Source organism: Aptenodytes patagonicus, chromosome 4 (assembly GCF_965638725.1).
Source record: "Aptenodytes patagonicus chromosome 4, bAptPat1.pri.cur, whole genome shotgun sequence".
NCBI lineage: Eukaryota > Metazoa > Chordata > Aves > Sphenisciformes > Spheniscidae > Aptenodytes > Aptenodytes patagonicus.
In genome coordinates this window covers 2,517,795-2,530,147 of record NC_134952.1, presented here as the reverse complement: position 1 = coordinate 2,530,147, position 12,353 = coordinate 2,517,795, and the positions used below count along the sequence as shown (strand labels likewise).

Here is a 12,353-nt window from a genome sequence, read left to right as displayed (position 1 = left end):
AAAAGCGGTAGACACAGATCCACAGTAAGCCAGGGCTGATAGTTCTGCTGTTAGGAAACAGCTTGGCTAAGCACAGGAGTGGCTCAGACTAGCTGAAATCAGTTATCCAACCTCAGGGTTCACACCTTGACCACTACCAGGTACTTCTAAATCGGTACATCTTCCTCAGAAAGGCAGCTGTGGAATAATTGGTCCCCTGGAAGTTCATTCAAGTTGCTTTACAAGTCAAAGTCTCGGACCATGCTACATATCCTGATGTTGTAGTACTGACATTCTCCTCATTCATTTCAATTTCTGAAATTCAGGAGCCTTCTATTAATGAAAAGGAAACCAACAGAGAGTTGAGAAGATAAAGGATTTTGGGGGGGGATAACCCCAGAGGTAAATGTACATCCTACAAAAGATCTCACAGGTACAATCTGTGTGTGTAATGTATGGAAAAAAATTTTTAAAATTGCTTTATCGTACCTTTATGCCCCCAACAGAGGAAAGGAAAAATTGTCTTTTCCTCTTCTAAAATGTTATCAGCAACACACTCCACTTACACAGCGCTTAGAACAAATTAAAATAAATCTGCTCACTCCAAACCAGAGACACAAATTTCCATGCAGATTTAAGTATTCCCAAAAAGTCACCCTGAAAGCTGGGGGCTATGTTCCCCTGGGACGGCAATTAGTCAGGATAAGATTGTGCAGAACACTTTGGTCCTTGCCTCCAGAAGCACGCTGCAAAGCTACCACACAACTTGCTCAAGCACCAGAGAGCATGAAACCCATTCCCGAGTTTTTAGCCAGTAGCGCTGATGCCCAGAATATACAAAGCAACTTTGAAATAAGTTTGCCTCCCTCACTGATGAAAGTATTCAACAAAAGCATTTCAGTTGCACAGTACCTGTTTTTCTGGGTCACTCCTGCTAACACACGCATTTGTATGCATAGTTTAGAAATCTTTAATTGTGAAGCACATGTAAATTTGTATAATTAGAATAAAATCATGTAATTTTACACAACAGTTGCAAAATCAGTTGCTGATGTCTTTCACTTTCTGCCCTGCTGGTTACAGCTGTCAGGCAGGCAGGCAGGCAGCACTAACGAGCATAATGGAACAGGGGCCCGGTGAGGTTGCGAGATCTCCTTCATTAAGAGACACTCAAAAGCTTGGCTGGACAAGGTCCTGAGCAACCTGCTCTAACTGGACAGGGGTTTGAGCAGGACAGACCAGATGGTCTCCGGAGGTCCCTTCCAACCTACATTATTCTATGGTTCTGTGATAGTCAAACTTCTCCTGTCAGACACCAAGCAAGCAACCCCCAAAATTTCTCTCACAACTAGGTACTTCCTGCATATACCTGCACTTAAATGGCTCCCAGACGAACTAACGGCCAACTTTATCAGCTACGTTTGTTAACATTAACAAATTGACCAAACAGTCTGTCACTGTGGCATACAGCAGTAGCAGATCCACTACCAGGAGACCGGGTTTCGTTTTGCCCTAGACTCGACCGTGGGTGGGTGCTTGCTGCTACATGGGCGTACTGATGTTTGGAGCAGTTTTCACTTCTGCCAAGCACTTAGGGGAACAAAGCTGGGATCTACAGTTGAAATAACTGAGTAGTACTGTAATTCAAACAAAATGGAGCAAAAAACCAAAAAACAAATAAAAGATGTATGCAATAGTAATGAAAGCCAAAGGGAGTTCTGCTGATCACAGAACTTACATAGACGCAATCTCAAAGACAAACCTGGTTCAGAATTTCCATCTATAAATACAACCAATCCCACCTGTCGTTCTTCCTCAAGACGTATTCTCTCCTCTTCTTTCCGCCTTTCCTCCTCTCTTTTTGACTCAAGTTTTTTCCGTTCTTCTCGCTCTGCTTCTTCAGCCTAAAAAAAACATTATGCAAGCCAAGCCTTACTCCTCCTGAATATATATTTTTTAATTTCATATTGTGATACCATGGGCGGGTTTCTTACTGTCTTCCTAGATGCACGTTCAGAAAGCAACAGTAAAGAGAATAATAATAATAAAAAGTCATTATCATTTAATCCCCCCCCCCCCCCGCTCTTCAGCACACTTAACATTGTGGTAAGTTTAGAAATTACCCTTCTCATTTGCCTTATCTGGATCTCAATAAGGGTTTAAGCTTCGAATGTGCATATGAGCTTATTACTATAGTAATATCAAGTATCAATATCATGGCATTCCATTTCTCCTCACTTAAAATTTAGTTAGAATGGACTATAAGGAGAGGAAAAAAAGGAGAGGGGAATATAAACTCTGTAAAACCAAGTACATTCAAATTTATCATTAACCTGGGCAGACTCTCTTAAAGAAAAAGCTGTCCTGGTGTCCTGGTTTCGGCAGGGATAGAGTTAATTTCCTTCCTAGTAGCTGGTACAGTGCTGTGGTTTGGATTTAGGATGAGAACAATGTTGATAACACACCGATGTTTTAGTTGTTGCTGAGCAGTGCTTACACTAGTCAAGGACTTTTCAGCTTCCCGTGCTCTACCGACTGAGCAGGCTGGAGGTGCACAAGAAGCTGGGAGGGGGCACAGCCAGGACAGCTGACCCCAACTGGCCAGAGGGACATTCCATACCATGGGACGTCATGCTCAGTACCTAAACTGGGGGAAAGCTGGCCGGGGAGGCCGCTGCTCGGGGCCTGGCTGGGCATCGGTCGGCGGGTGGTGAGCAATTGCATCGTGCATCACTTGCTTTATGTATTCTTATTATTATTACTATTATTATTATTATTATTTTATTTCAATTATTAAACTGTTCTTATCTCAACCCATGAGTTTTCTCACTGTCACTCCTCCCATTCTCTCCCCCATCCCACCAGGGGCGGGGGGAGTGAGCGAGCAGCCGTGTGGTGCTCAGTTGCCGGCTGGGGTTAAACCATGACAACTGGTCTCTTCAAATAATTTTATTATTTGTTTTTAAACCAAACCTAGCAAAGAGATTGTTGCAAAATGGGGAAAAAATTAAAAGGGGGTTTAGTGTATTGTTTAGAGGTTTTTTTTGAAGTTCTTCTTCAGACTCCAGTATACCTAAATTTGACAATATATAAAAAGAACAAGCAGAAGACATTCAAATGGAGGAGTTGTGACTTAGAATGTTTCAGAGAAAGAGACCTAACCCAGGAATTTATCTGTCTACGTGGGAGAATAAAAATCAGCATGTTTTAAAATGAAACAAAAGATTCCTCAACTCCACCAACTGATGCTTATCTAACTTTATTCAACTTTGCTCAAATTTTCCACAAAAAAGAGGCTAATTAAATAGAATGAATATGGAAAGTAATGACAAAATGGTTAAAGCACAGAGTGAGAAAAGGATCGTAATGGAAGTTTATACATAACATAATAATCAAGTTTATTACCAACCGCCCTGTCTACAGGGCATACCACTACAGTGTAAAGTGGAAACTGGATTTAAACCTCAGGTGACACTAAAATTCTCAAGATGGGATTTCACTGGCTGTGTTTGCACCCTCTACACATTAGAAATGTTAGTAGTTTCATAAACCCTGTCTTTTTGTAAAACGTGTGAAGTCTACCGTGCACTCCAGCATAACAGAGGCTGTTTAAGTTTTATCTACTTCTTGCAACCCCACGTTCCAAGTCACAGAACAATACAGAGTTTGAAAAAAAAAAAAATGTAGAACAACTAAAAGGAATTAATGCTTAACCTGCTGCCATCCCCAAGCACACTTCAGAAAGTAAGTTTCAAAAAGCCTGTTGCTTCCCCGGAATTAACAGCAACATGCTGGGCAAAACTGAAAAAATGCAACAGTATTTAAATAAGTACTTTTACACACAGATTTAAGAAAGAACAACTGAAAAGCTACAGTGTGTTTGCTCTGTATACTTTGCCTCTGTTTAAGGGCCAAACTTCAACCAAAATCTGACTGCATCGTAGACTTCATTGGATTACGGGGTCTGCTTTTCATCTCCCCCAATCCATAAAAACAATAAACATGGCTAAACATAGCTAAGACCATACAAAGTTTTTGCACTACGAGAGCACATGAAACACTACTCAGAACTGCCCACAGTTTTGGTCACAGAGCCAGTGTTACAACAATGCTATGTGGGCTTGAGTGTATTTTTAAGAGGAGACAGTACTGACATTAAGCCGCAAGCCAGTGGAAACATCCAATAAAGAGCATTCAAGAGTTTAACTCCTCTCTCCTCCCCGTGAGAATGCCAGAGAACCTAACGGAAAGAAAACGAGACACCATTTTCCATGGCCCTCTTGGGATATGACATAAAAAGCTGAATTTACATTTTTAAAAACAAAAACACAACTGTTGCAGTGATGACACTGCCTTTGCCTTTCTGGGGTGTCTGTCACCACCAGTTCTTTAGTGAGTACTGCTATTCAGGCTCTGCTCTGGGCTCTATACGTGGCAGGAAACGCTTACCTCTCTCTGTGCTTTTCTGGCTTGTTTCTCTTCTAATTTCCTCTGCTTCTTTGCCCCGATTTTCCCAGACACCTGAAATTCTGGCACCTCCTCAGCATCATCTTCCTCTGCAACATTGCGAAAATGACAAATTTTAAATCGTCTGCAAAAAGTCCCTTCGAGAAACTTCACTGCTTCCTAGGAAGGCAGCAGCAGATGAAAAGGAGACACACATACGTTTCAGACAAGACCTATTAGATGGAAAAAGGAAAAAAAAAAAAAAAAAAAAAAAAAAAATCAATCACACAAGACTGCCAAAGCCACAGAGTAGAAGTAACAAGGCAAACACAGGCTCAGGTGAAGCCAGAAGTAAAAATTTACTTGATCTTTTGAAGAAGGCTTTTCATAAACGTTTCCTGCTTTCCACAATCAAAAGAGATACTTTCTCTTATACATAAAATGCGCTAATGGTTGTCATTATATAACTGCTCACTCACCTGCAGAGACTTTCTACTCAGTCACCTTTAAACTTAGCACAGCAGACATCCATTCAAAAGTGGGATTCAGAGGCTCATCCACTAGTTCTAGCCCGATAGAACTAACCTTTAAGGGAGGGAGGGGGGAAAAAAAAAAAATCCCTGCAATGCAAACCGTGGGCTTGACTGCAACAAAACTACATGTAAATAGTTCCCTGTTGTACGACAATTGGTTGTTTATAAAGATGATTTCTGCAACTGTGAAATATGAAAGCGTCATGCTCAAATGGTGTGCAAATGCATTATATTTCTGCTCACCCAGGGGCTAAGTAAGACTAAAGAGCTTTTAAAGACTGCCATTTCCTCCCCCCCGCCACCCCCCCCAGACCAACGTCTCATGAACATTTGGCCACTTTATTTGCTAATCTAAATTAGTCCTTGATCCTATGACATAAGTACTGTGGATTGACCTCAACACTCAAAAAGAAATGATTAGCTCACATCATGAAACACTACACAATATATAGAGATTCATGAGTCTGATTCAGAATCAAAATGAAAGATACTTATCGCATGAATCCCTTTTTTGGGTAAAGTAATTTATACTTTGAGCATCCACAGTGCTGTCATGCTTGATGCTGACTTCAGATCCACTTGAAGTCTGCTGGGTAGTCTGAAGAATGGCACTGCCAGCTCCTGCAATTTCCCTGAAATGCAGTGTTTATTTAGGGAGGGAGAAGGGGAAGAGTGTGCAGGGGAAGTTCTTCCTCAGTTCAGTTTTAGCCTGCATCACTGGGGGGAAAAAACCCAATTCCCCACTCACACAACCCCTGAGCCCTTGGTTTCTAAGACCGGGCTAACAAGAAGAAAAAGCCCATCATGTTTGATAACCAGTTTCCTGAGAGCCTGCAGCAGTTGTACCTGGAGCTGACCGTACTGTGGCAATCACCAGAATTGGTTTGGTAGGGCTGGTGCCAGAATGTTTTCCACAGGGAGCTCTCTCCAGAGCCCCTGGTCCCCTTTTTTGGGAACCCAAAAAGCTGCTATTAAAGAAGCATATGGATGAACGAGACTCACCCTTCTTTTATATGTACAATTAGGTTTGAAACACTCTTGTTTTACTAATTCCAATACACAGTATGGTACTATGGTTAAGCCACCGAGACATACCATCAGAAACAAATGTAATTGAGAGCTGTGTAGGTGGCTCTCAGATAACTTAGCTGTTTTCAGGATATGGAAGTTAATATGAGGCAGGCTTGCTGAATTGGGCTTCAGAGAATTACTGGTATCTGATTACTGAGATGATCAGAAGGGTTCCCCCTTCCTACACCACAAACAAAGAGAGCAGCAGGGGACACTCAGACTTGACACGGTTGCTTCTTCAATTTTGCTGAAGCTTAAAATAACTTTGTTTATTTTTTAAATACCGGGCCAAGGGGAGTTCCAAACACAATGGGTGAGCAACCCAGCATTAGCAGTTATTACTCCAAAATTAACAGTTCAATACTGGTATTATTCTTTAGAAAATTATTTCTGGAAAACACCACAAGTATAAAACACCATCTATGACGCTTCAACCTGAGGCTCTGAGTGCTTCTCAGATTTCATCTATATTAAGAGTACCTGAGCCAGAGGTCAGGCAGAAGTCTAGAAAGGCTTTTAAAGCCTTTTTCCAGTCCTGGATCAAACATGCCTTTGTTCAGTAGCATTTGCTTTCCTCCCGTTTGAAGCATCTGATGTGATCCCTTAAATACCACTCCCCCCAAGCTTTTTCTAGTGCACGGAGTTACATCCAACAAAAGACAGAGACAGTGATGCAGCCGCAGCCCATGATTCAGCAGAGCATTAAGGTCAACCGTGCACTAAACCTAGGCGCAATTAGTATGTGCTAAGTAAACCTGAACGTGCTGACAAGAATATAAGCACATGGTAAGAGGATTTGCTGAATCAACTGGTTATTATAGCAGAATAGCTCCACCAAAAGCAGAGTGGACGCTGCATACAGCCAGCGAGATTTATTTATTTATTTTTACATAAAGAAGCTATCATTTCAGCAGCTTTTAACAATCACTTCTCAGATGCTCATAGTTGCCAACACTAGTAGACCTGACGGGGGGGTCAGTCCATGGGAACGTGCACTCCATCTGCCCCTGTGCTTCAGATGTGATGCAAGATGTTCAGTTAATTGTGCTCATTTGTTGTGAGAGCAGTTTATCATCACCCAAAGCGCTAGGGTTGGCCAGCCTGCGTACACACTCGGTTGGGAAACCTAACAACATCAGACATCATTGTATAGTTGAAGCTGAAAATGTATTTTTGTTTGAAGGCTTATCTTCTACGGTGCTCTGTACAGTTCACCCGATGTCTTAAAATGTGGCAGTTCTGGGATGTACGTAGGGTTGTGGCAGGAACGGGAGAGAAGTTTAGGGCTCCAAACTTGACACAAGCAGTTTTTCAGCAGTGACTTTCCATAACTGCTCACAGTTCCACAGGACATGAAAGCCCTGTTCCCACTTCGTGATACGGTGCTGATAACAAACACCAAACCTCAAGGCACACAGGACCCTCTTCACCTGTACTGCTTGGATGTAACATAACGGGACCGTTTTCAACCACAGTCATAACCCTACCAACATGTTGTGGTCCATCTTTACAGGGTCCAACATAACTATACCAACATTTCCAGAGCCTGCAAAGCATTCCCACCAGCTTCCAGCTCTAAGAGACAGAAAGCAGAAATATGTCTGACTTACAGTGATGCTTTCACACCACTTTACATACTCTGCTTTACAGAAAACACGGGTTTTGCTCAGCTAGCCAGCTGAGATCTAGCTTCAGGGAATCATAGCTTTTCCTTAATGTTTTGAACACATTGAGAGGCAGGACAACAGGAAACAGTTAACAAGTCACACAGGTGTTTGAATCTCTTGAAATTTACAGACTACTTTTTAAAAATACTTCCCAATACCATTAGAAAGTATGCTGGAGTGCTGATGTTCTCTATCAGGACAGGAATCTACCAGCTACTTTGTACAGAATATGCAAAAACTCCAAACGAAACAACCCGCATCATATATTTTAGTTGCCCTTGTCATCTACGTCGAAGGGTCCGTCTTGCTTCCTATTAAGTTTTGGAAGTGAAGCACATGGACTCCCATCCATGAAAAAGGATGCAAGCTGCCCATGTGGCTACTCACAAAAAGTCCTCTGGGCACAGCTAGCTGCTTTATTTAGTATTTATGCAGCACCTAACAAAAGGAGTAAGAGAAAGGGGGGGAAGATGCCAGGCAAAACAAACAGTTCATCCTGAAGGCAGAAGACATATGCATGTTATTAAGATTGAACAGATGTACAACACCAGCCACTGGAAAGGAATCCGTCCACCATATGGAAAGGTGTGGGCATTCATGAGTAACACAGCCCAGCAGTGGTACAGTCATAACAATTTTTGTTTTTATATTTTTAAATTTGGTAGCTATCCAGTTTAGAAACCAAACGAGACATTGGCTTATCAGTCCGAAGCCACAAAATCAGTCTGCGCTTAGGACAGAAAAAGGACAGCAAACAAAGGACATTGGCCCTTTTGAGCAGAAGTCAAACGACCTGGAAGTTTTTTCTCGAATAAAGCCATATGGCATAACTGAGAAACCACACACCTACCTCTTCCACACACCATCTGCGCTTGAAATGTCTTAAGGGCAGACACACACTGTGGATACTTTGATAACACTAAAGTCACTTTCTATATGAATAGTAGCAAGTCAAAATTAACTTTTGATTCACTAGTTAGGATATTAGTAGTCAAAGTTTAACTGTACTAGAAAGGTTTTCCTACTGATTAAGCATTAAAATTATTTCACCTACTACATCAATTAATACAGCTCTATTACCAGCTGTTTCACAAGAACAGCATGGGACCACATCAGTGTTTCTAAGTTTACACATTTTCCAGATCTTTCGGCACACCAGAGTATGGGGAGATGCAACGTTACATGCGAGGTAGAGAGTCTGCTCAGAAAAAGTGCTTCTTATGTTGAGAAATGTCAGCACAAACACTTTCTTCTCTAAGTTATGCACAGTATCCATCACTGAATGGGGATAAAAACCAATGTAATTCTTTTTCATATTATTTTTTCCAAAACTAGCAGAAAACACTCATGCAAGATTTTTTTAGATGCAAGATTTGAATGCTGGACTTAGATGCTACACAAAGCAAGAATGGGCATTTTAACATGCCCAATTATATTTTTTAAAACTTCTAAAAACTTTGTTTGTTTGTTTTGTGCTTTCTTCCTCAATAGTGATTAACACTTATAAAGAAAAACATGAGATTCCGATCACCAAGTCTTGCCAAGCAAAAGAGTAGAGGGACTTATGATTTAATTTATGTTGGAATCGTTAACTTTTCATCATCATGTTTTATTTTACAAGCTAGAGCACTCAGACTGTCAAAAGCTGTTGGCTTTATCATTACTGATTCTGCAGAAGTAAAGTAAATTTAACCCAATGTTCACTGTACTGGACATTTCTACACCTGTGCTCAGACGTACAATCCTAAAAGCTCAGAGAAAAGGCATGCAGATGTTGGGATATTTAACCTTTTGGAGTTATATGCTGCTGCCAAACATAGAGAGCCTACAGTTTGTACCAGTTCGGAATAAAGGTCGTTGACAAAACCAGATTATTTCTTCGATGCAGTCCTTACTTTCTGTTTGTTAAAAAACCCAAACAAACCCCAAAACTTAATAATCCACACAAAATCCCTTTTTTTTGGCAACACTTTTTGCAACAAGTCAGAGAGGTCATTTGTTTGTAGGATGTGGAAGTGAGCATCTTTCAAAATTAAACCCTTGAAAACATGCCCTGGAAATATACCGTGCTGCTTAGGCTCCCCTGGCACGTCCTTCTCTTTTGCCTCCTTTCTTTCTCCATCTAGCTCAGCCTCACCCACAACACCCACCAAAGCCTTCCACCCAGAGGGCTGCCCAGTGGTCTTTGTTTTGCTTGGTGGTTTGGAGATTGCTATCATTTCTTAGAGAAGGCTGTGTCTTTGTAACTACCCTAAATCATGGTGTGGTGACACCCACCAGTTTCAGCCAACAAAAATGCCGCCTCCCCCCAAATCAACAGTAGCAAGTTCTGGCCCAAGACACCACTCCAAGCGACAGAAAACCTGGACTGCAAAACCTGTGTCCTACCCACCAACTGACTGAGCCACCCCGGAAAAGGCCCTTTGCCTGTGCATGCCTCTGTCTCTCCGCAAACTCTTTCTATCGCGTGCTGAGGCAGGCAGGTTTTCTCACTACATGTCTGTACAAAGTCATTGTCGGAAATAACGTATAGCAGTCCTTCAAGCAAACAGACATTTGCCTCAGATCATCCTCCTCATTATTTTCACCACAGTGGGATCAAGATGACCCAACCATACTTGCCGTTAGAAGTCCATCCCCACAAGTTTCTTGTCACTTAATAGGAAATTACAGTACTAAAACTTTTAAGCAAACATCAGATTGGCTGGGTCACTTTCTGCTCCAAGAAGCAGAAAATGTAGTGTCAAGAGAAGCACCTACCTCACTGTAGAGCTCTTTGCGGTGTTCAAGGCACAATGCACAGGTTTGGAAGCGCAAGCTCAACTCGAGAACTGGACAACTGCTTTTTCTGCACGTGACCAGCAACCGAATAAATGCTCTCAAGAAAACATCTTTACATGTACCCAAAGGTGATCAAAGTCCAAGTGGATGCACTCAGAGCATCAGTCAGGCAAAAACAAGAGCCAAAGACACCCTCCTCAGTCAATAAATAAACGGGATCTGAAATTGGAAAATGCCTAATGCTATTTATCCACACTACCCCATGCCCCGAGCAACCCTCAACCAAACTCCAACTTAGCCCCTTTCCCCCGCTTCCTTCCACTGCTTAGCTTGGCCTCTCCTGCCCTAAATGATTAATGCCCGAAATCCACACACATTTATGCCTTGCAGTGAGTTTATTTTCGTCTTGGCTGTAGCTAGCCCCACAAAGCCACTTCTGTCTGGGTTCGACTTAAATTAAGATGCAACAGAGCTAATTAAGTCTGCTAGCTGGGATATCAGAAGCAACCTAACCACATGAATACAGAACTCTCCTTCCAGACTCATTTTCCACAGGGAAAGGCATAGGCACCCTGCTACAATGTGCAGAGCAGATGTCCTCTGAGGCACACAGACTTTAACAACAGTCGCCTAGATTGCACTGCGCTGCATGAAAGACAGTAGTGTTATGACTAGCATTAAGTTGGGCAATATAAGCTAACCAAACCCATTTTTCTAAAGCTAGCCTGGAAGTCACGCTGGTGGAACACAGCTCAGGGGTCTCAGTCATTTTGAGAGTTACTTTGTCACCAATGAAAAATATCTCCCCAGCAATCTTTGGTCATCAGAGGATATTAATAGATGTTGATATGCTCATGACAGATGACCTCCTTTGAGTACTCAACTAACCACTGAAAAACATTACTCAGGCAAACCGAGCCAGCATAGGCACCTGGCTAGCGGGCCTGCCCCCACAGTACAGCGCAGCCCACGTGGAACCCGTGAATAAGGAACCTACGTACGTGGCGTGGGTTGCAATTCTGGTAGGAAAGTCGAGCCATTTAGCGCTTCACCCTTTATTTTCTGTCTGTGCCAATCTGCAAGTAATTCAGGTGTCTTACCCCACCTCACCGAGCTAAATGAAGAATTATAACCTGGTTTAGCTCCACTGGCAATGGGTAGAGATTTGAGTATTCAAAACAATCATTTACTATCCTTGTCTGTATTAAATGACTCCTCCTTACCCAGACTTGCAAGCAAATAAGATTAAGATTTCAACTACAGAAGGGACAATTAAAAGCTATCAAGGTTCTGATCCTAGTGCCACAATTTGTTTGGTTCCCCCCCCCGCCCCCCATATTCTGTGAGAGATTTGAGTACCGGCACAATACAACTTAGCACAGGCAGTAGAAACTGTGGGCTACTATTTTACCCTTGAAGCTTTCTTTCTCATTCTGGAATTGAAATCTGATTGTTAGATGGAAAACAGAAAACCCTCATGCTAACCACAGCTCCAAAGCCTGCAAGTGTTGCTTTGAGACCATTTCCTAGAGTCAGCAGAATTGGCTCCTGACAGGCAGAATACTTTGGTGATAACAGCAGTCCCTACCTGACTCCACTTTTACGTCTGTAATGGTAACATAGATACGGCCAGGGCATCCTCAAGCCCTTCCTGAGTTCAGTGCTAGAAATCTTGCAGCGATGGGTTTGTGCCTGCACCAACCTGTGGCAGAAGTCAGAGTGACACAGAGCAGGATCAGGTAGCTTTGCCCAAAACTAAACACAGGCCCAGAGTGGAAATTCCACACACAGAACAGAAACTTACTAGTAAAACATTTTGACAAATTTAACAATATTTTAACAACGAAAAAAAAATCCACTTCAGTTGCAGATGTTC

General features: G+C 42.1%; 1 protein-coding gene across 1 annotated transcript in view; it reads right to left on the bottom strand.

The window, feature by feature from the left end:
• Nucleotides 1-12,353, bottom strand: part of DDRGK1 (DDRGK domain containing 1) — a 41,166-nt gene that overhangs the window by 20,134 nt on the left and 8,679 nt on the right. The window contains exons 3-4 of the mRNA XM_076335652.1: nucleotides 4,429-4,535; nucleotides 1,782-1,883 (exon numbers count right to left, since the gene is read on the bottom strand). Coding sequence (XP_076191767.1) covers nucleotides 1,782-1,883; nucleotides 4,429-4,535 — 209 coding nt within the window. The remainder of the gene's footprint in view (nucleotides 1-1,781; nucleotides 1,884-4,428; nucleotides 4,536-12,353) is intronic.